The sequence below is a fragment of the Narcine bancroftii genome, chromosome 3 (assembly GCF_036971445.1).
Source record: "Narcine bancroftii isolate sNarBan1 chromosome 3, sNarBan1.hap1, whole genome shotgun sequence".
In the NCBI taxonomy this organism is placed as follows: Eukaryota; Metazoa; Chordata; class Chondrichthyes; order Torpediniformes; family Narcinidae; genus Narcine; species Narcine bancroftii.
In genome coordinates this window covers 158,841,396-158,865,502 of record NC_091471.1, presented here as the reverse complement: position 1 = coordinate 158,865,502, position 24,107 = coordinate 158,841,396, and the positions used below count along the sequence as shown (strand labels likewise).

At 41.6% G+C, this 24,107-nt stretch overlaps 1 protein-coding gene across 2 annotated transcripts in view; it reads left to right on the top strand.

The window, feature by feature from the left end:
* The window catches only part of dapp1 (dual adaptor of phosphotyrosine and 3-phosphoinositides), a 73,946-nt gene that overhangs the window by 44,778 nt on the left and 5,061 nt on the right, over positions 1-24,107 (top strand). For both annotated transcript variants that reach the window (XR_011353870.1, XM_069925613.1), the window contains exons 2-8: positions 7,580-7,702; positions 9,375-9,508; positions 13,546-13,676; positions 16,535-16,582; positions 21,748-21,810; positions 22,222-22,307; positions 23,105-23,192. Coding sequence is in view for 1 of the 2 variants with exons in the window: in XM_069925613.1 (XP_069781714.1) it covers positions 7,580-7,702; positions 9,375-9,508; positions 13,546-13,676; positions 16,535-16,582; positions 21,748-21,810; positions 22,222-22,307; positions 23,105-23,192 (673 nt within the window). In the remaining variant the exon portion in view is untranslated. The remainder of the gene's footprint in view (positions 1-7,579; positions 7,703-9,374; positions 9,509-13,545; positions 13,677-16,534; positions 16,583-21,747; positions 21,811-22,221; positions 22,308-23,104; positions 23,193-24,107) is intronic.

The following is a 24,107-nucleotide window of genomic DNA, read 5'->3' as shown; positions in this document are numbered from 1 at the left end:
AGGCACACCAGAGGCTCAGCCCACTCCAGTTCACGCTACTAACCCACAACTGCATTGCTAGTTCTAGCTCCAACAGAGTCATCAAGTTTGCAGATGACACATCAGCGGCAATGATGAGTCGCACTACAGAGAAAAGGTGGAAAACCTGATGTGGTGCAAGAGTAACAATCTGAATCTCAATGTAGATCAGACAAAGGAGATGATCATGTACTTCAGGAGAATCAGGAATGACAGCCCTCCACTACATATCAATTACTGAGTAGTGGATAGAGTAGAGAGCACCAAGTTTCTTGGAGTCCATTTAACAAGTGGCCAAACAATGTCTCCTCGCTTGTCAAGTAGGTGCAGCAGCAACTGCATTTCCTGAGAAGACTAAAGCGGGCAAGGCTACCAGCCACCATCATGTAAACCTTCTAAAGGAACTCTACTGAAAGTGTCCTGACCGGCTGCATCACACTGTGGTACAGTTGCTGTAGAGAATTGGATCAGAGGTCAATCTTCAGGGCCATAAGAATGGCAGAAAGGATGAGGGTGCACAAAATCATTGAGGACTCCTACCACTCCGTCCAACCCATCTTTCAACTACTCCTGTTGGGGAAAGAGATGCAGGTGCCTGCACCACCAGGCTGAGAAGCAGCTTCTTCCCGCAGGCAGTGAGAATGCTGAATGACCAAAGGAACTGCTAACACTAACCATCTGAGACTCTAATATTTATTAAACAACATTTATTTATTTATATACATGTATATTGTTTGTCTATATGTATGCAATGCCTGGTTGTTATGCCTGCAAGCTTTACACTGAGGACCAGAGAATGCTGTTCATCGATTTGTACATGTGCATTCAGATGATAATAAACTTGAATAGTCAATAGTTTGGTGGCCAATTGCCAACGAGCATTAGCCTTGGAGCAAATACTTGCATTGGTCAGTGAGCACCCAACCCCAAGATTAAACAGCAAGCACGAACTTCCAGACTGAGTTGAAGAATTTGAGTGCTTGCACACTTTATCCTTGTCACTTCCTGATATTCACCTTAAATGTCACTCATCAGTGTGTGCATGTTCTTGAGTATTCTGGCTGAGTTTTGTGCTCTACATAAAGATTAAGAAAAAGTGGCTCTTTGGGGCTGACACATCAACCATAACTAATGAATGATAGAACTGGGCTGTGAATGGCCTCCTGCTGACTCTGTATTAGCCACCCCTGCATCAACATTTTCCAGAGTGATTTAGTTCTTTGGAAATATCAAGCCCACTTAAGAGTTGTATTCAGTTCTGGTCACCTTGTTGTAGGAAGGATATGGTAGCTTTAGAAAGGGTGCAGAGCAGATTTACCAGTAAGGTGTCTGGATTTGAGAACATGTCCCATTGAAGAAAGGTTGAGCGAGCTAGGATATCATTTTACAATTGTACAAGACATTGGCGAGACTACATTTGTTGGAGTATTGTGAGCAATTTTGGCCATCCACTTACAGGGAAACTATCAGGAAGCAGGAAAGAGTGCAGAAAGATTCACAAGAATGTTGCCAGGAATGACAGGCTTAAATTGTAACATTAAGCTGGATTGGCTGGGACTTCTTTCCCTGGAGTGTAGGAGACTGAGGGGGGGGGCGGGGGGGCGAATCTTTATAAAGGTCTATAAAATCATAACAGGTGCATGGTCACAATCTCTTTCTCAGCAGAGGCATCTCAAACTGGAAGTCAAACAGTGCCCTTTATGTAGCAAAGGCAAAGATACATTACTGACGTTTTGGGCTTGAGTATGAGAAAATGCCAATAAGCGTCTGAACAAAGGGTTAGGACATGATAGGTGGAGAAAGGATGGAGGGGACAACAGTAATGAGGGGAAGGGGCGATGCAAGAGCTGTGTTGGTGAAAGAACTATAAAGACAGGAAAGGGGGAGGGGGAAGAAAAGGAAAGCAGGTTTAGTGGAAGGCCGTAAAGACAATGTTCATGCCATATGATGGAGATGGAAAATAAGATCTTGTTCCTCCAATCTGTGGGTGATCAGGGTGGGATAGTATACAAGGCCATGGACAGATGTGAGCGCGGGGGCGTGACCCAGAATTGAAATGGCTGGCCACTGGGAGGTCACTGTGGTTGCTAACGGAGAGGAGGTGCTGAGCGAAGCGATCTCCCAGTCTGCGACCGATCTCTCCAATGTAGAGAAAGCCACAAAGGGTGCACCGGATGCAGTAAATAAGTCCTGTGGATGTACAAGTAAAGTATTGCTTCATGTGAAAGCCCTCTGACCACGGTGAGGGAGGAGGTGTGGGCATAAGTGATGCACCTCCTGCGGGTACAGGAGATGATGCTGGGGGTGTGCAGTGGGAGGGGAGGGATGAATGCACAAAGGAATTGTGGAGGGAGTGGTCCCTGCAGAGGGAGGAGAGGGGAAAATGTGTCTGGTGAGGGGGGGGGGGGGGTAAGTGCCAGAAATTCCAGCGGATAATGTGTTGGAGGCTTGTGGGGTGGAGGGTGAGGATGAGGGGGGTTCCTTGTTTGTTGCGTTTGGGGATAGAGGGGACCAGGGCAGATGAACGGGGAATGGAGGAGATATGGGTGAGGGCCGAGTTAATAGTGGTGTAGGGAAAGCCCCGTTTGTGGAAGAAGGCAGAAATTTTAGAGACTCTGCAATGGAAGACTTTATCTTGGAAATAGATGTGATGGAGGCAGAGAAATTGAGAAAAGGGTATGGAATCCTTGCATGGGACAGGGTGTGAGGATGTGTAGACTAGATAGTTGTGGGAGTTGGAGTGTTTGTAGCTTGAGATGGAGACAAAGATCCAGGAAGGGGAGAGTGTTATCAGAGATAACCATATAACCACTTACAGCACAGAACAGGCCAGTTCGGCCCTACTAGTCCATGCCGTAGCAAATCCCCACCCTCCTAGTCCCACTGACCAGCACCCAGTCCATACGCCTCTAGTCCCCTCCTATCCATGTAATGATCCAGTCTTTCCTTAAATGTAACCAATGATCCCACCTCGACCACGTCTGCCGGAAGCTCATTCCACATCCCCACCACCCTCTGCGTAAAGAAATTTCCCCTCATGTTCCCCTTATAATTTTCCCCCTTCAATCTTAAACCATGTCCTCTAGTTTGAATCTCCCCCTTTCTTAATTGAAAAAGCCTATCCACATTTACTCATTCTGTCCCTTTTAAAATCTTAAACACCTCTATCAAGTCCCTTCTCAATCTTCTACACTCCAGAGAAAAAAGCCCCAGTCTGCACAACCTTTCCCTGTAACTCAGACCCTGAAATCCTGTCAACATTCTCATGAATCTTCTCTGCACTCTCTCTATTTTGTTTATATCTTTCCTATAATTTGGTGACCAAAACTGTACACAGTACTCCAAATTTGGCCTCACCAATGCCTTGTACAATTTCATCATACCCTCCCTACTCTTGAATTCAATACTCCGATTTATGAAGGCCAACATTCCAAATGCCTTCTTCACCACACCATCTAGCTGAGTATCAGCCTTGAGGGTACTATTTACCATAACTCCTAAATCTGCACTCCTCAATTGTCTACCATTCAATGTATATGACCTATTTAAATTTGCCTTTCCAAATTGTAGCACCTCACATTTATCTGTATTAAATTCCATCAGCCCACACCTCCAGCCTTCCTAAATCACCTTTTAATCTACAGTAATCTACCTCACTGACAACAACACCACCAATCTTTGTGTCATCCGCAAACTTGCTTATCCAATTCTCCACCCCTACATCCAGATCGTTAATATATATAACAAATAATAGTGGACCCAGGACCGAACCCTGAGGAACTCCACTAGTCACCGGCCTCCAATTGGACAAACAATTTTCTACCACTACTCTCTGACACCTGCCATCCAACCACTGCTGAATCCATTTCACTACCTCTTTATTTATACCTAATGCCTCCACCTTTTTTCCTAACCTCCTGTGGGGAACTTTGTCAAAAGCTTTACTAAAGTCTAAATAGACAACATCCACAGCTTTCCCTTCACCAACCTTTTTTGTAACCGCCCCTAAGAACTCAATCAGGTTTGTCAAGCATGATCTACCCCTGACAAAACCATGCTGATTACTCTCTATCAATCCCTGCACCTCCAAAAATTTGTAAATAGCATCCCTCAGAACACGTTCCATCAACTTGCCCAACACAGACGTCAGACTTACAGGCCTATAATTCCCAGGTTTGCATTTGGACCCTTTCTTAAACAGAGGAACCACATGCGCCACCCTCCAATCCTTTGGCACCACCCCCGTGGCCAGTGACATCCTAAATATCTCTGTTAATGGCCCCACTAACTGTCCACTAGCCTCCCTGAGTGTCCTAGGGAATATTTTGTCCGGTCTGGGAGATTTATCCACCTTTATCTTTTTTAACACAGCCATCACTACCTCCTCGGTTATCCTTATATGCTTCATGACCTCCCCACTATTTTTCTTTGCTTCAACTGGTTCAACATTTTTTCCCTAGTGAATACCGAGGCAAAGAAATCATTCAAAATTTCCCCCATTTCCTCAGACTTCTCACTCAACCTACCCTCGCTATCTACAAGGGGTCCAATTTTATCTCTCACTAATCTTTTACTTTTAATGTACTTATAGAAACCCTTTGGATTTATTTCTACTCTGTCAGCCAAAGCCTCTTCATGCCTTTTTGGCCTTTCTAATTTCTTTAAGATTCCTTCTACACTCCATGTAGTCCTCCTTCAACTTCTCAGCTCCCTGCTCTTTATACCTCTTGTACACCTCCCTTTTTCTCCTAACCAAATTTCCAATATTCCTCGAAAACCAAGCCTCCCTATGACTTCCAGCCTTTCCTTTGATCCAGACTGGGACATAACTACTCTGTACCCTCAAAATTTCTTTTTTGAATATCCTCCATTTTTCATTAACATCCTTACCTGAAAATATCCTGTCCCACTCAATACTCCCCAAATCCCTTCTTATTCCTTCGAAATTTGCTCTTTTCCAATCCAGAACCTCAACTTTAGGCCTCTCCTTCCTCTTCCCTAAAACTACCCTAAAACTACCAGAATTATGATCACTAGACCCAATTGGTTCTCCAACATTAATGTCCGCTACCTAACCTAGCTCGTTCCCTAACAGGAGATCCAGTATTACACCGTCCCGAGTCGGTTCTTCTACTAACTGATTTAGAAAACAATCCTGAGCACATTTAACGAACTCCAGCCCATCCAGCACTCTAACCGTATGGGTATCCCAATCAGTGTGTGGGAAGTTAAAATCTCCCATGATCACTACTTTATGATTTTCACACATATACGTTATCTCCCTACAAATTTGTTCCTCTAATTTTCTTGGCCCATTTGGTGGTCTGTAATACACCCTTATTAGCACCCTCTTGCCTCCTCCACCCCTCAATTCCACCCAAACAGCCTCACTGGTCGATCCCTCCATACCATCCTGCCACCTCACAGCAGTAATGTCCTCCTTAAGAAGCAGAGCAGCTCCTCCTCCTTTTTTACCCCCTGATCTATCACATCTAAAACAAATGTATCCTGGAATATTAAGTTGCCAGTCCTGCCCCTCCTGTAGCCCGGTCTCACTAATTGCCACAATATCGTGACCCCAAGTATCTATCCAGGTGACCAGGTGGACCAGGTGAGTTTGAGATTGGGGAGGAAGTTGGACGTGAAATGGATGAAGCTGACAAGCTCATTGCGGGTGCATGAGACAGTCCTGTATAGTTGTCTCTATACCGGAGGAAGAGTTGGGGGGGGGGAGTGTCTTGCCTGTGAAGGCAAACAGGTAGGCATAGTTGGGACCTATGCAGGTACCCTTGGCTACTCCTTTGATTTTGAGGAAGTGGGATGAGTTGGCAGAAAAGTTATTTAGAGTGTGAACGTCCAGCATCTTGTGTTTTTACTTCAGCCATGATGTCTACAGAATTTTGTGATTTACTTCAAACTGGAGGGCATAGATTTGAGGTGAGATTGGAAAGTTTGAAAACACCTTTTCACACATGCTGGGTGGTGGTTGTGTGGAGAGAGCTGTCTGAGGAGGTGAAGACTATTGTAACGTTTAAAGAACATTTAGGTAGGTACATGGATAGGAAAAGTTTAAGGGATATGTGCTGAACACAGGCAAATGGGACTAGTTTTCATGGACTACTTGGTCAACAATGGCTCCAAGGATATTTTTGGAGAGAGGAAGGGTGAAAGCACTGAACCAGGGCAGTAGGTGAACAGAACTACCCTAGTCTGCCCGCCCCCTCCACGACACCGATTTGGAAATGTGCGGCTATGTTTCATTATTGTTGGGTCTAGATCTCGATCCTGGTATGCCGTCTAAAGTAACGGTACCCACGAGGATAGCAGAAAATCGCCTCCACCTTCTCGAGATGACCAATTAATAATCAATCAGAGAAACGGTTAAGGTGTCCTGACCAACAAGGGTCCTGGGCCTGAAACTTTCACTCTTGCTTTTTCCACAGATGCCGCTTGAGTGTTTCCAGCATCTTTTGTTTTTATGATGGTGTGCTGGATTTATCAGTAACATCACAGCCCCATCAAATCTTGGGCCTCTGCACTCAGTCGCCTGCTCTGTGACTCCAAGGCACAAGTTCCACCAATGAAGTCATGGCACTAAACAGGCCCTTTGGCCCAATGCCCATGCTGACCAAATGAGTCCAATTTGCCAGTATTTGATCCATATCGTTCTGAACCTGTCCAAATGGTTTTAAAAGTAACAATTGTCTTGCCTCCTCTGGCAACTCAACACACTCAGACACAGACTAAACCTTCCCCCACCCCACCCCCAATGAAGAAGGTTCCTCTGAGGACCATTTTTCAAAGCTTTCTTTTCTCACCTTAAACCTATGGCCTCTAGTTTTAGGCCCCCTTACCCTGGGAAAACAGTCTGTGACGATTTACCTTATCAAAGCCTCTCACAATCAAGTCAAAAAACTGACCATGCTAAACTTAACAAAGATATATATGAACCATGGAAGAGTTTATCCTAACATTCTTCCCAGGCTGATCCAGAACAGGCTTCAATGTTTATTGCTGCATGTGTGTGCAATGCACAGATGCACTGAAATTCTTGCTGCAGCCAAATAGGTATGTAAGATGCACCAATTACATTAGTAAAATTAAGATTGCTACAAAATACAAGACAGAAAAAAGGATAATAAATGTCAATAGATGAACATTCCATTGAAGTCCATGTAAAAAAAAAAGTCATGTTTCAATAATTCAGACAGATCTTTTGGTGGTGTCTGGGTAGTTTATGGTTAAGGCAGTATGGGGAAGTTCAAGAGCCTGATAGCTATTAGATAAAAACTGTTCTAGAACCTAGAGGTCCTGGACTTCAACTTCTTGTACCTCCTGCCCGAAAGGAGCAGTGATTGTGACTAAGGTGATTTGGGGTGGCGGGGGGGAAAGAGATGGGTGTCCTCTATGCCATTGGCTGCCTTGAGCTGTAACCTCACATTGATGTCGATGCCTGTGATGGACATGATTAGGTTTCCTAATTACTGCAGCCCCTTCTGCAGTCCTGGGCATTGGAATTACTTCCCTTCTCTAAAGCTCTTGTTCTGTTCTCCTCGGACAGCTGGTATCACTATGGTCTCTCGCGTCATGCAGCTGAGGCCCTTCTCCTGTCCAATGGAGAAGATGGGAGCTACCTTCTGAGGAAGAGTCATGATGCTCCAAATTTCTATGCACTGTCGGTAAGGTAAGCAGGTCATTCCTTAATTATTAGACTACTAGATCACATAGATGATGAAAAGGTTGCCATTGAATTATTTAAACTAACGTATGTAGGAAAGACAGTGAACCATTTTAATTCCAGTGAAAACAAGAATTTTGGACCCTTAACACCAACCCTGTGCATGAATGTCGAACAAAGAACGTGTTTAACCCCTCAATGTGTTCTGCAATCCAATTATATTTGGACTGATCTGAATCATTGCTGCATCCACTTTGCTGATTTTTAATTCCTTTGCCTAACTTTTTTTTTAAGCTTGTGAATTCCATGGAACATAGAAAACATTAAAACTTTGACCAGACCAGCGTGTTCTCTTCTCTTTATTCTATTCAACTAAAGTCGCATTCTATTTCTCTCAGGAAGATGTGAATTCAGTTGGGAACACACCAGAGAGTGCGCGCACTGTTATCTGGAGCAAAAGGAATCTGCTGGAGGAACTCAGCGGGTTGAACCACATCAGCGAGAGAGAAAGAATGATCAACGCATAATTGAGTCTTCTTCAGTCTCTTACCCTACTGTGTATGGCTTATTTTCTACCTCCTGTCCCTCTTTTTCTTCTCTGATCCACCAATCCCTGCTGACCCCTGTCCAACCCCTCCTCCCCTGCCCTCATTTTGCTGGCTATCTCCCCTTTGCACTCTCAGTCCTGATGAAGGGTTCTTGCCTAGAATGTCAACCATTCTTTCTCTCCCATGGATGCAACTTGACCTGCTGAGTTCCCCCAGTAGATCATTAGTTGCTTCATAACTTCTGTTGAGACAATTCATAAAATGAATTAACACAGGCTGAATGGCCACTTTTATGTAATGCCTTCCTTGTGTATAATCATATTGAATGGAATGATGAATTAGGATTCATTCTTCCTTGATTAGGAAGGAAATCAAGGGTGGCAGGGAGAAGGCAGGAAAATGGACTTCAAAGGATATTAAATCAGCCATGATGGAATGGCAGGGTGGACTTAATGGATTGAATGATCTAATTCAGCCTGTATCTTGTGAAGGTAGAACTGATTACTGGATAATCTATGGCCCAGACTGATGGGACCAAAATTCATTGTTTTTTTTTCTGACGCTGATAATCTGTATGTGTTATAGTCCTTTATCCCAAATGTGCCCATGCAAATGCTCCAGTCCTGATTGTAGGTCCATCGTGTGTTGCTCCTTTTCCACTGCGAGTTTGCAGGGTTTCCTGTCAAATTAACCAAGTGCATCAAGATTGAATATTTGTCTACTGGAACAGGCATTGACAATCTTTTCCTTGAAACCTTAGTTTGCTAAATTTGTCCTTTTAAACTTGTCTCTTCAGCTTTGAACACAATGGGTTTTATCAGCAATATCAACTCCTAGTTTGCACATGGCTCCGAGAGGCTCCCCCAGTGATTCAACAAAATATTCACATTTCTGCTAGTTTCTCAACTGCCAAAACTTCTTCAGTATGGTAAAGTCTGAATTGTCTTGTTCTAGCCATTAATGGACAAGACCTTAACCCCCAAGTACAAACCTGTATTGCAGATGATCAAATCAAACAGTAACTTGGTGATGTCCAAGTCAAGGGAAATTATCCAGCCAAGAACTGATTGCCGATGTGATCTATTATGTCATGTTGAAGGTCACTAACGACTCTAAACTTTCCATTGCAGAGGCAAAGACTCAGTCAAGCACTTTCAGGTTGAGTGGAGTGAAGGCACAATTAAATTTGGATTCAGTGAATTTTATTCGTTGTCAGAATTTGTCAGTCACTTTGCCAACCAACCACTGATTGGAAGTGAAACAGGTAATCAGCACATGCCTCGTGCACTGCTCTGGGCTTCACTAGTGACTGGATACATTCAATTCCTCACCTTCCAATCTAGTTACATCAGAGCTGTTCTGTAACTTAACTGCAACAGTCTGTCCTGCTTTTGAATAACCTTATCTAATTCTTTAAAATAGCGTTTTGATGATGCAACATGGTAGAAATCCCTTCCAGCCCATGAAACCTGTGCCACTGAATTACACCCCATTATACCTACTGAGCCTGTTCATTTTGAAGGGTGGAAGGAAACCAAACTACTCGTAGGAAACCCACCTAGGTCGTGAGAACATACAAACTCCTTGCAGGCAGCGGTGGATTGAAACCCAGGTCTGGTGCTGTAATAGTGGAGTGCTAACCACTGCACTAGCTGCCCTTTTCAAATCAAAATCTCAGCATCCACATCTCATTCATCTTAATGATGTTCCAAATGGTTGATTTTGGTAATCCGAAGGTTTGGGCGATGTTTGTTTTATTCTTATTTTTCAGCCTCCTAATACCTTTTACTTCCATTGATTACCAAAATCGACCGTTTGGAACATCATTAAGGATGATGGGGCGGTAAATTGGATGAGTAAATGTGCTGCTAAAACTAAAATAGGTGGAATTGTGGATAATAAAGAATGGATTCAAAGATTGCAGAAGGATTTGGACTGCTTACAAGAGTGGGCTGAAAGATGGCAGATGGAGTTTAATGCTGAGAAATGTGAAGTGCTTCATTTTGGAAGGAATAATCAAAACAGGATGTGCGTAGTAAACGGGAGGGCATTGAGGAATGCAGTGGAGCAGATCTAGGAATAACAGTGCATCGTTCTCTGAAGGTAGAATCTCATATGGATAGGGTGGTAAGAAGGCTTTTAGTATGTTGGGCTTTAAAAATCAATGCATAGAATACAGGAGTTGGGAAGTGATGTTGTGACTGTTCAAGACATTGGTGAGGCCAAATTTGGAGTACTGTGTGCAGTTCTGGTCACCAAATTATAGGAAGAATATCAACAAGGTAGAGAGAGTGCAGAGATTAACAAAAATGTTACAAAGTAAATTTGAGCAAATTAGGTCTTTCTTCTTTGGAGTTTAGAAGATTGAGGGGATTTGATAGGGGTATTTAAGATTATGAGAGGGATAGATAGAGTTGATGTGGATGGGCTTTTTCCATTGAGAGTAGGTGAAATTGAAACAAGAGGTCTTGAGTTGAGAGTTAAGGGCGAAAAGTTTAGAAGTAACATGAGGGGGAAATTCTTTACTCAGAGTGGTGGCTGTGTGGAATGAGCTTCCTGGAGAAGTAGTGGCAGCAGGGTCAATTTTGTCATTTAAGGAAAAATTGGATAGGCATATGGACAGGAGGGGAATGGAGGATTATGGGCAGGGTGCAGAAGGGTGGGACTAGAGGAGAGGACTTAGTTTGGTGCGGACTCGAAGGGCCAAAATGGCCTGTTTCTTTGCTGTAATTATTATGTGGTTTAGGAGTGAGGCTGCACTGGTGAGATCATTAATTGCAAAGGGACTGGTATCCCAAGGAAGACCTCCACTGCTGGTGATGTAAATGAAGAAAAATCGCCTTATTCCTGTCCAACAGATCAGAAATAACTTCAGGAGGCAGGTGTGGATCTGTCAATGACTTCTGTACGCAGAAGACTTCCATAAACAGAATTACGGAGGCTACACTGCAGGATGCAAACCATGGCAAAGGTGGAATGCTTTGGATTTTGGGCAGATCCTTTCCACCATCACATTGATGCAGATTAATCTTGGTCTCATCTGTCCACAAGATCTTTTCCAGAATTCTCCAGGCTCTTTTAATTCAATCTTGGCAAACTGTTATCTGGCCTTCCTTTGACTTTCATTGGCCCAACTCTGGTCCTCATGTTGAAAAATGGCAACCACAGTCTCCAAAGGTGATCAAAAGCTTAGAACAGTGGTTTCCCAACCTTTTTCTTTCCACTCACATACCACTTTAAGTAATCCCTATGCCATAGGTGATCTGTGATTAGTAAGGGATTGCTTAAGATGGTATGTGGGTGGAAAGAAAAAGTTTGTAAGTCACTGACTTAGAAGCAAGCTTAGTTCTCTTATACCTGCACCAATGAAGCAATTAAATGTACCCGAGAACTCACAAACACCTGTGAAGCCAAATGACCCAAATACTACAGTGGCCTGAAATGAGGGGACTATGTATAAAAAGTGCTGTAATTTCTACATGGTCGAACCAAAATGTACACAAATAATTTTGAATATAAAATCTGGAATGTGCATTTTAATTACATGTGAATTATTTGATTACAATTTTAAAACTATGGTGCACAGGGGCAAATAAAGAGGAAAAAAAGTGTCTTTATTCAAACATTATGGAGGGCACTGTAGCTCAACTAAAAGGGATGCTTTCATTACTGCACTTATCTTTGCTGCTCATAACAAATTCCAGGTACAATTACTGAAAGTCTGAGTTTTGATGGACCTGTATTCTGGAATGTTAGACTGAGTTCAGTGCCTGTGGAATCCAGTTATGGACATAGCTGGTGAAATGCTAATTCCCTAGTCCAAAGCATGTGATGATGCCCACATTTCAAGAATGATTGTAGTAATTGCTCAAAAAAAGGGAAAGGTCATGGAGGAATTTTAGCAACTAAAATTGATAGTCTCATAGCCACAGGGTGGCGCAGCAGAAAATACCACTGCTTCACTGTACCAGAAACCTAGTTTCAATCCTGACCTCGAGGACTGTCTGTGTGGAGTTTCCACGTTTTCCCCTGTGACTGTGTGGATTTCCATTGGCTGCTCTGGTTTCTTCCCACATCCCAAAGCTACATAGGTTTATGGAATAATTAGCCACTTTAAATTGCCCCTAGTGTCTAGTTAAGAGGTAAGATCTGAGGGGAGTTGAAGAGAATAGTAAAAAATGGGATTAATGTTGGATTAGTGTAAATGGGTGGGCAATGTCAGCACAGATCGAAGGGCTGATCTGTGTCTAACTCCTATCTTACATTTTGTATTAATTCTATCCCATTTATTTTGAATGTCAAAATGAAGCAATAAAATTACCATAAGAACGTTACAAGCCAATCTTGGTTTCACTGTATTTTTAAAAATTAGTTTCAACTATAAAAGCACAATGCTATTGATTATGGATCTCTGAAATAAAAATGGATGACATTTGAAACCACAGCAGTCAGGCAAAGCCCTCATTAGAGAAATAGTATAAACATTTTGGACTGACGTTTCATATGTGTTCTGTTGAGAGTTTAGTCTGAAACACGATTTGTTTTCCACTACAGATCGGGTTGGGACTGCTGAGTATCTCCATTACTTTCTGGTAGTGCTTAGATGAAAATTCTTACTTGCTGACATACGGGTATACAAGATACACGAAATAGAATAATGTACATTAAAGTATCACAATGTACCTAGACAGAAAAAGTGATAATAAATATAAAGGATTAATAAATATTTGTAGTTTGTAATTAAGTGCAGGGAAAAAGTGATGTTTCAGTACTGCAGAGATTTTTGGTGGTCCTAGAGTAGTTTAGGGTAAGGGTAGTACAAGGAGTTTCAAGAGCCTGATAGCTGTTGTTCTTGTATCTAGAGGTGCTGGACTTCAGGCTTCTGTATCTTTTGCCTGAAAGTTGCAGAAGAGGTTGTGACCTGGATAATGGGAGTCCTTTATGATGTTGGCTGCCTTCTTGAGGCACAACCTCACCTAGACACCTTCAATGGATGAGAGATCAGTGCCTGTGATGGACTTGGTTTTGTTTTCCACTTTCTGCTTTCCTGATCATCCCGAGTTTCCAAACCAGACTCTGTCTGATGCAACCACTCAGTAAACTTTCTACGGTGAAGTTCGACAGAGTATTGGACAGCATTCCACATCTCCCAAGACTTCTTAGAAAATTAAAAACTTAGCTTAAGTACAAAAAGGCGTGGGAACGAATGAGCACTTTTGCTCCTGATGCAATCAAGTTGACTGTTGATCCATTATTTTCACATTTTTAAAAAAAAGTTTTTATTAAATGTATTTGCTGAAGGGACGCTTCTTGTACTTAAAAGTCCATATCCTCGGCAAGTGGACGAGCCTTCCATTTACGAATCTGTGCGGGTTCACACAGCCATGCAGACAGGACGTACAGAGAATGACCTAGTTTCCAATGCTCCCTCGGTAAGTGCAACTTCTTTGCTAGGTTACTTGATTCTGACTTGGTCAGAAACTCGAGCTGAATTTGATTCAAAGAAGTCGGTTGCTGAAGGGTTTTTGGCTTTAAATCATCAACTATCACCTTCCACCAATGCTTTGAGTGGTCCTCCAGTTTTCCAACAGTCTTGTTTACCTCTAATTTGATTACATAACGTGAAAAGCTTCTTAAATGCAAATATATGCAGATGACAAGATTAGTAGGGTTATGGATCATGAAGATTGTTAAAGGAAACAGCAGCTTGGAGAAATGGCAGTTAAGAAAATTCTTAGATGCAATGCAATACACAAAAGAGCTGGAGAAACTCCACAGATTACTTGGCATTCATAGGAAGTAAAAGAGTAACCAACATTTTGGGCTTGATCCCTTTGTCAGGGATCAGTAAAACCTGATGCCTAGTAGATCCCTGAATAAAAAGATAGAGGGAGAAACACAGGCTAACAGGTAAGAGGTAATAAGTGGATACAGATGAGTGTGTCAAAGAGAAAGAAGCTGAGAAGTAATGGGACAGAGGGTAGCTGTGATCGAAGGAAGGTAAAGGGGTGGGGAGCTGAAGTAAAGGAGACAGAGGGATAGGAGTAGGAAAAGAGGGACTGGGGGAAGGGGTAATGGAGAGTGGAGAAGTCAATATGGATGCTGCCTGGATGGAGACTTCTGAGATGGAATACAAAATGTTCCTCCAATTTGCAGGTGGCTTTAATTTGACAGTGTATGTCAGAGTGGCAATGGTCTGTGGAATTAAAGTGGCTGATCACTGGGATATCCTTGCTGTTACATCTGACAGAATGAAGGAGAAATAGCAGATTCAATTTAATCTGGACAAGTGTAAGGGTTTGCACTTTCGGAGGTCAAATGGAAGAGGAAAGTAGGCGGTTAATGGCAGGAGCATTGATGTGCAGAGGAATCTTGTAGAGTAGGTCCCTGAAAGTGACAACACGAGTAGACAGGGTGGTAAGGAGGGTATATGGCATGCTTGTTCAAAGTTCAGGTTTATTGTCAGAGTACAATAAACATACATTGTATGTAGATGACATCACATATAAACCTCAGATCTTTTCCCTGCAGGCCAAGCAGAACTTCTACTTGTCAATCGTGTAAAAGATTGTACTCAAGAAAAGATGCAAAAGAGAGAATGTAAACAAACTGCAATATAGAAAATAAATATTCATTAATAAATAATGTGAAAATCTTTAGATGAGCCAAGATTGAGTTCAGTGAAATATTAAAGTCTAGAGACCCTATGATTGTAGTCAAATCACAAATGTCAGAGGAATTCAACCCGTCTCGCAGCGTCCATAGGAGATAGATATATTACCGACGTTTCAGGCCTGAGCCCTTCAAGGTAGAAGCAAAAAACAGGAAGGAGAAAGGGTCCAGGAAAGGTCCTTAGAGATGGTGATTTCCCAGGGATTTTCTTAATTACTCGGGGATGACTATCGACCAGTTTACTCACATGTACGTTGGAGCATATCAGTTCCTGTCTGAGTGGTGGCATGGATCTGTTCCAATTTGCCTACTGTAGCATCAGGTGCCATCTCACTTGCTCAACCAAAACTCTGGAAAGCCTGGACAGCAAAGATGCACACTTCTGGATGCCCTTCATTGACTAGTTCGGCATTCAACAACATTATCCCCTTAAAACTGATCAACAAGCTGCAAGACCTGGACCTCAATACTCCACTGTGTAAATGGATCCTGGATTTCCTCACTCCAGGTCCCAGTCAGTGCAGATTGGGGAGAACCTCTCCACCATCTGCATCTGCACTGGAGCACCACAGGGATGCATACTTGGCCCCCTGAACTACTCACTTTACACCTATAACTGTAGCTTGATATGACAACACCATTTACAAATTTGCTGATACCACAGCATGGGGTTTATAAAAAGGGGCGATAAATCAGCATACAGGAGGGAAATTGAAAACTTGGCTGAATGATGTACTAACAACTCGATGTCACCAAGACCAAGGACTGTAGCCTTCAGGAAAGGAAAACCAGAGGTATACAATCTAGTAATGATTGGGGGAATCGGATATGGAGAGGGTGAGCAACTTTAAATTCCTGGGGGTCACTATCTCAAAGAACCTGTCCTGGACCCATCATATTAATGCCAGTGTGAAGAAAGCATGTCAGTGCCTCTACTTCCTCAGGAGTATGTGGAGATTTGGTATGACATTGAAAACCATGGCAAACTTCTACAGATATGTAGTGGAAAGTGTGCTGGCTGGCTGCATCATAGTCTGGTAGGAGGGCACCAATATCTCTGAACGAAAAACCCTACAAAAAGTCCATCACAGGCAAATACTCCCCAGCATCAATAACACCTGCATGAAATGTTGCTGAAAGAGATCCACATTACCCAGGACACGCTCTGTTCTCACTGCTGCCAGCAGGTAGGAGGTCTAGGGGCCACAGAACTCATTCCTCCAGGTTCAGGATGAGTTGCTAGCCCTCAACCATCAGACTCTTGAGCAACAGATTCATTTAGAGACTCTTACTTCACTCATTATTTATTACTGAATATTTGTATTTTGGTATTCGCAGTCAATTTGTTTACATTTCTTTATTTGAGTACAGTTTACAGTTACTGGTAATTAGAAATTCTGCCTGGCCTCCAGGAAAAAGAATTTCAGGGTTATGCTGTAATTTATGTATTCTGACAATGAATCTGAACTTTAAATTTTGAAGATTTTTTGGTTATTTATTGATTTATCTTGTTATCAATGGAAAATGAATTTAACTATTCTGTTTACTTTCACCAGCTTGTAGAGAACTGGTCTAATTTGTATCAAAAAATAATTTGAAAAATCTTTCTAATTTTCAGCTGGGAACCAAAGAAGGCTATCTAACAAAACAAGGAGGCAGAGTTAAGGTGAGATGTGCCACTGATTTGATGCACAATTACATGTTGGTGACATGCTTTACGAAGAATATTAAAGCTTAGGTATGTAGCACATACAGGTCCTTGGGCAGATACAGGTCCTTGGGCCTACCTTGCCTATCCCACCTGTTATACTTAAGTGGCATTTACTCAAGTTAGTGCTGTAGTCTTCTATGCCTCTATGATTCACGAGCAAGGCTACAGAGAATATTTACCAGGGATGAGGGGCTTTAGTTGTCTTGGGACTGAAGCTGTTCTCCTTGCAGCAAAGATCAAGGGAGTTTGAATCCATTGTAGTGATTGTCTACAGGAAAAAAATGGTGTGATCACTGGTAAACGGACAACTTGTCATTGAGTAAAATCCTTTGTAGAACGAAGGGAAATCACGCATGCTTGTGTGATCTGGAGCACACAGTGAAAGTTACTGTCATAAGATCATAGAAAATTGGAACAAGAGTTACCAGAAGGAAGTAATTTTGAATATGTGATTACAGACACAATGATAATCAAAAAATTTATAACAAACATGTATATTAAACTACAAGAAAAGGAAAACGAGGAAACAAATGGTAGAACCAAACAAATATGGGAACAAGATCTAAACATAAAGATAAAGTATGAAACATGGGAGGAGCTATGCTCCGGAACTATGAAAAATACAATGAACACGAGGTTACGCATGATACAATATAACTGGATACACAGGCTATACATCACACCTCAAAAGTTAAATAAATGGGACCCAACAGTATCAGACAGATGTTTTCGCTGTAAAAAGGAAACGGGAACAACAATTCATGCAATCTGGACATGTGAGAAAGTGAAAAAATTTTGGGAAGATCTAAACCAGATACTAAATAAAATCACAAAAAGCAATATACCAAAAAACCCAGAGATCTTCCTCCTAAGTAATATTATAAACAAAGAATTTGGACTTGATTTGGATGGAGCACAAAAAAGATTTGTTAGGATAGCCCTAGCTGTAGCAAAAAAATGTATTATGTCAACCTGGAAATTAGAAGATAATTTGAGAATACAACAATGGTATATAAATGAATAAATGTATTCCATTAGAAAAAATAACATACAATTTAAGAAATAACATTACAATATTTGAACAAATATGGGAGCCATACATGAAACACAATAGAGAAAACCTACCGTGGACTTCCACCACCTAAAATGACAGAAGAAGATAATGAAAAGAACTGACTCAGTGGAATTTCTTGTTTATTTTTATTGAGTGACAACATTGTTTAACGGGTTTAATGTATTTTAGATTCTGAACTTTAAATAAGTGGGAGGGAAAGGGGGAAGAAAATGACACTATATATTTGAAAAAGAAAATGTATGTATCTTGATCAATATGGTTTATGGTGTGAAAAATAAAAAATTTAAAAAAAAAATTGGAACAAGAGAAGGCATCATCTTTCAATGCAATCATAACTGATCATGTGCCTTCAGTACCCTATTCCTCTCTCCATTCCCATTAATCCCTTTAGCTATAGGAGCTACATCCAACTCCCTTTAGAATATGTAATGAACTGGCCTCAACAACTTTCTAAGGGAAGAAGTTTCTCTTCATCTCAGCCCAAAATGGTTGCCCACTTCTCCTTGGAATGTGACACTTGTTTTGGACTTCCCCAACATTGGGAACATTCTTTTTGCATCTAACCTGTCCAGTCTGTCACAATTGTGTCTGTCACCATGAGATCCCCTCTCATTCTTCCAAATTCCTGTGAATATAATCCATGTCTATCCAGTGTTTCTTCATCCATTAGTCCTGCCATCCCAAGAAACAGTCTGAAAAATCTTTGCAAGGCAAATCCTCACAAGGCAATGGGTTTGACTAAAACTTATTTGCAGAGTTGCTGGGGGCTACATTCTATTGCTCTTTCAAAGCAAGAGTGATGAAATGCCAGGAATTGTGCTTGTTCATCTTTCCTGATCTGGGTGTTGGTGGCAAGGTCTACATTTCTAGAACTCCCTGGTTTGCTGAATAATCTTCAACCACATTGGTAAGGACAGCAGATTAATATTGACAAGAACAAAAATAACACAAGTTAGTGAGATGTTGTTTTTCAAAATTAACTAAATTGAATTTCCAGAGTTGCCATAGCAGGATTTGACCATTGACCTCTAAATCAATTAGATTTGAACAAAGCTTATTTGCAAAGTTGCTGGGGACTACATTTAGTAATTTAATTACTGCTCTGTAAGCTTTCACTTCAATGATAGAAAGTTGCACCCATTATGAAGTAGTTCCTTGAAGTGTACATTTGAGCAAGATTCTTTACCGAGACTGAGTAAAAGCATGAAAACCCTCACTGCAAAAAAAAATTCAATAACATGTATTCAGAAGAGATCTGGATAAATGTAAAGAGAAAATTGTGGCTTCAAGGACCTGAGATGAGCTGGCTCGAGCAAGAACAGTTCACCACCTGCTTTGCTGATGTATCACTTCACCTATATTGAATTGAAAATTCCCTCATCTACAGAAACTGCTCGAAGATTAAACATTAGAAGTTCAAGTTCACACTTATTGTCACGTGTGATGAGGTGCAGTTAAAAGGTTTTATTTGTGTGCTATCTGGCACCTCTATCCAAACCCAAGCAGTAGAATGAAACCGTTCTCAGCAGGGTTTGAGGGAGAGGTCTGAATGGAGCAAGGGAAATGTTATTTTATTAGAACAAGTTTCATTCAGTCATCCGATTAGAAGCGGGTAAGAAACTGCCTTTGCATCTGGTGGTGCATGATTTCACATTTTTAAATCTTTTTCCTGATAGGAGAGGGGGTGGCCAGAATGGATTGAGCCTTTTAATATGTTGGCTGCTTTTCAATATCATCGGGAAGTGTAGGAGAGTTGCTGGGAGTGGGGGGTTGGTGTAATGAATACTGGACTGAGCTCCACTGCATTGTTTCAGATGATTAATAATCCAAAATTAAACTGATTTGAGAAACTTTTTAAAATCTGACATACAGCACTATGTCAGGTCAATTCGGCCCCACGAGTCCGTGCCGCCCAATTTACAGCCCATTAACCTACACATTTTTGAAGGGTGGGAGGAAACCAGAGCCTCTGGAGAAAGCCCACGCAGACATAGGGAGAATGTACAAATTCCTCAGTGCAGGATTCAAACCCAGGTCCAGTCCCGATCGTTGGTGCTGTAAAGGAGTTGCACTAACCACTACACCAACCATCTAGGCAAGATGCTGGTTATATTTTCAATATTTAACTACAACCTGCATTCCAGTGGGGTTAGTGAAGTTAATTATTTCAAGTTCCTTAAACGAAAGTTAAGTAAAACTATGTCCAAGGTTAAAGTTATTGGAGAAAACTATTGGATCCTTGAAAAAAAAAATGAAAGTTATGGTAGGTACAGGAATGTGAAGTAAGAAAAGAACTGGAGGCATAGATTTGGGGTGATTGAGGAGGAACTAGGATGTCATGCAAATCGTGCTGGGGATCCATGTAGGATGTAACAGGGAGAAACTGGTGATAATAGGGAAGGATCATTGAATTGTTTATTGTTACATGTACCTAGATACAGTGAAAAGCTTTGCCTGCTATCCAGGCAAGTCAACCCATAGGGGAAGTATATCTATCAAGCTGCAGTGGTTTAAGTTTGCTTCCACCTTCTCAAGGCTATTAGGCACAGGCAATTAAATACTAGCTCTGTCTGTGAAGCCCACACTCCTAGAATGAACAAAAAAAAAATTCCATGTAGAAAGCCAACCCAAAGTTGACAGACCAAATTATCCACCTCACAGTTTGCAGTTCTGGTGCACCTGGAGACCAAGCACCATGCTTGAGTCAGGACATTTGGTTGCCTGTGGATACAGCCATTTTTTCCCCTTCCGGTCTTGGAGGTTACTTCTCAATGCTAGAACACTGACTCTAGCTGTAGATGTATTGTGCTGTTACACTTGACAATTATGTAAGTAGATTAATAATCAAGAAACCTCTTCTTAATACAATCAGAAAAAAAGAAAATGCTGCAAACAGGTAAAGTAGTATATGGAGAAATACAGTTAACATTTCGGGTATATTCACAAGTGCTGGAGAAAATGGGCAAGTCGCACAACATCCATAGGATGTAAAAGGCAGGCGTCGTTTTAGGCCTGAGCACATCCTCAGGAATCCTGACAGAGGAGTCAGGCCTAATATGTTGACTGCCTTTTATTCCTTTGGATGCTGAGTGACCTGCTGAGTTTCTCCAACACTTTTGTGTTGTCCACTTGAACCAAGCATCTGCAGACTTTCTAGCTTAACTAGCATTTCAGGATTGTTGAGGTTTTCATCAGAAAGCTCAGTGACCTGTGACTGGTTTAATGTATCCTAGATTTTGTACTTTAAATGGACGGGAGGGGGGAGGTAGGGAGGGTGGGAGGGAGAAAATGGCACTGTATATGTGTGAAAAGGAAAAAGTGTGTATCATGGTTAATGTGATTTATGGTGTGAAAAAAAAACTCAGTGACCTGAAACAATGGCTGTTTTCTAGAAGAACTGAATGGACTGCTGAATATTCGAAGCATTTGTTGTTTTCAGATTTCCAATACTTGCAGTGATATGCCTTTGTGTCTTTACTTGTTAATTCAAAGTCCTAATTTAATTAAATTAATCTGGAAAGTAATAGTTAAAATGCATCAAAACCCCAGTGGATAATTAGTTTGGTCAACTATTTCAAGTTAACAATCAATTGTATTGAATCTCATAAATTGGAATAATTCAAGAAGCTGTCAGATGATCACCAGCTGAACAGTTTCACATCCTTGTTGACACTCAAGTCCTGTGAATAAATACAATAAAGGACTAATCTTGCCTTCAGAGAGATTAATCGGATCTTTTCAGGCAGCTCTGGTTAGGAAATTGTGAGTCTTGCAGGCCAATTGAAAAGCACAAAATTGTTGATGTTAAATCTTTTTGCCCCCAAATCAGAAAATGCTAGAAGTTCTCAAAGGTCAGGCAGCAGCTGTGGAGGCAAAGAGAGTTGTGTTTCAGATCAATGACATTGAAAGGCAAAAGATCTATTAAATCGGAGAAACTGGAGATGAAAGTGATGGTCCTGAGACAATGACTTTTTTTTCTCTTGACAGATGCTTATTTTTAATTTTTAAATTCCATATCTCTGAATTGATATTTTCTTATTTGCAGAACTGGAAAACCAGGTGGTTTATTTTACATAGGAACGAACTGAAGTATTTCAAGGACAAAATGGTAAGAATTTTCAGTCTCCATCTGATCAGCTTTATTAATGATTGAAAGGCCCCCCCTGCTGCTGGCATAGCTTACCACTGATCCAGTGCATGTGACTGTCCTCCAGTGCTTTGCCCAAGTAAACTTTGTTGAGATGTGACTCCTGCTGATTGCTGACCATGCTGTGCTGGAGGCCAGTCTGACCTTGCCTTGAGCCAGCTGTTGTTGGCCAGCAGGATATACTGGCCAGCAACATCCCCCAACCTCATTCCATTTGTGTGTAGGGTTCTGGCCACCACACTGTAGGTTGTGGGAGTGTGTGCAATGTTGTTCCTAGCAGAGGAACAGACCACATCATGTGTTTTTTTTTACCCCAAAGAATTTTGTATGCTGTCTCAATAAGCAATTAAAAAAAAACTCTACATTCTACAGTCTACAGAACCAATCAAAACACTGGATTTAACTGAATGCACTGGGGTACAATTTGACTACTCACAAGAGAGGATTAATTGTTTCTGGTAAGAAATGAAACTAAATTCACTGTCTCTGACCTGCAACAGTGTGACTTTTAAGAAAATGATGTCATGGCATGCAAGTAATTCCATGTTTCCATATGAAGCTGGCTGGACACTAGTCAATGGCTGTATGGAATGAACTTCCAGGAGAAGTAGTGGTGGGAGGGTCCATTTATTCATTTAAGGAAAAATTGGATAAGAATATGGATGGGAGGGGAATAGAGGGTTATGGGAAGATGCAGATAGGTGGGACTAGAGGAGAGTACTTGGTTCGGAGTGGACTAGAAGGTCCGAGATGGCCTGTTTCCGTTCTGTAATTGTTATATGGTTACATGGATTGAAGTGTGTGTCCAATCCACCCAAATTTCTGTACACCACTGATAGATGTGATCATTGCATGTACAATGGTGTATAGATGAGAAACTTAAGTTGATTTTAAATAGCTTGATAGCACCGTTTTGTACACTGAAGTGACATGATATATTAAATGTTTTTGTTAAAAAGCAGGTTATAAACCATCATGTTTGATAATGATCATCACAATTTTGCTTAAAATTTTCAATTATTACCTCTCAGCTCTACATACCTGGTTCCAGTCTGAACCAATCTTGTATGTTCCGATTAATTGGCTGCTATGAATGATCCCGTTGTAGGTTCGTGGCAAAAAAAAGCAAAGGGATTAATGATGGGAATATGAGAGTGAACAAGTCAGGGTGAATGGGGCTGAGCTATCGGGAGTTTGCATGAGCCAAATAGCTCTGTACATTTACTGAGTAAAGACTGGAAAATTCTCTTCACAGTTTAGTATTTCCTGAAAGAACATATTACATGTGTACAAAGACAGGGATTGAAGCTGATGAATGGATCAAGCTAATAAGATGGAAATTGGTAAGTAACTTTAAAAAGAATGGTGATGTGGCTCGTGTACCTGGAGTAGGGAAATCATTCACTCTTTTATTAGGGATGTCACCTACTTTGCAAAGTGGAATTAACAAGGCAAGTGCTTCGATTTTATTTAAGGGGGGAAGAAGCCTCCATATGCACCTCACAAAGAGAATTTGTTTCCTATGCAGGAACCAGATTCATTGCAGTAAATTCTCTCCCCCAGCCCATTATGAATGAGTGTGGGTTAAGCAAATATTTTCTTTCAGAAAATCCAGAATAATTGATCCTTCAACATGTGGTCCTCTGCTGCTGATAGGTTCAAGGTTGTACTTAAATCAGTCTCATTTTGTTCTAATGCACAAAACTGAGCACACAATGGTCATTTAGAGATGTAAATAGGAGTAGACTATTTGCTCTCCATCGTGGGAGACACTCGCCAACTTGACTATACCGCTGTAAGGATTCCATTCTCTCAATTCCCCTAGCGCATCTGCGACGAGGACTTCCATGATAGATCACAGATGTCCTCTTCCTTCAAACAACGTGGCTTTCCCTCTACCAGCATCAACTTGGCGCTCATCCGCATATCCTCTGTTTCCCACACATCTGCCCTGGACCCCTCCGCTCCCAACAAGGACAGGATTCCTTGTCCTCGCCTACCACCCCACAAGCCTCCACGTCAAACATGTCCTCCACCACTAGACACCTATTCCCCTCTCTGCCTTCTGCAAGGTCTCCTCCCTCTAACTTCCTCCCCACCAATTGTCCCCTTGGGACCTGTGACTGCATGAGATGCTCCACTTGTGTCCTCACCACCATTTGGGGTCCCAAACAGTCCTTCCAAGTGAGGCAAAATTTCACTTGTGAATCTGCAGGGATTATCTACTGCATCCCGTGCTCCTGATGTAGTCTCCTCTA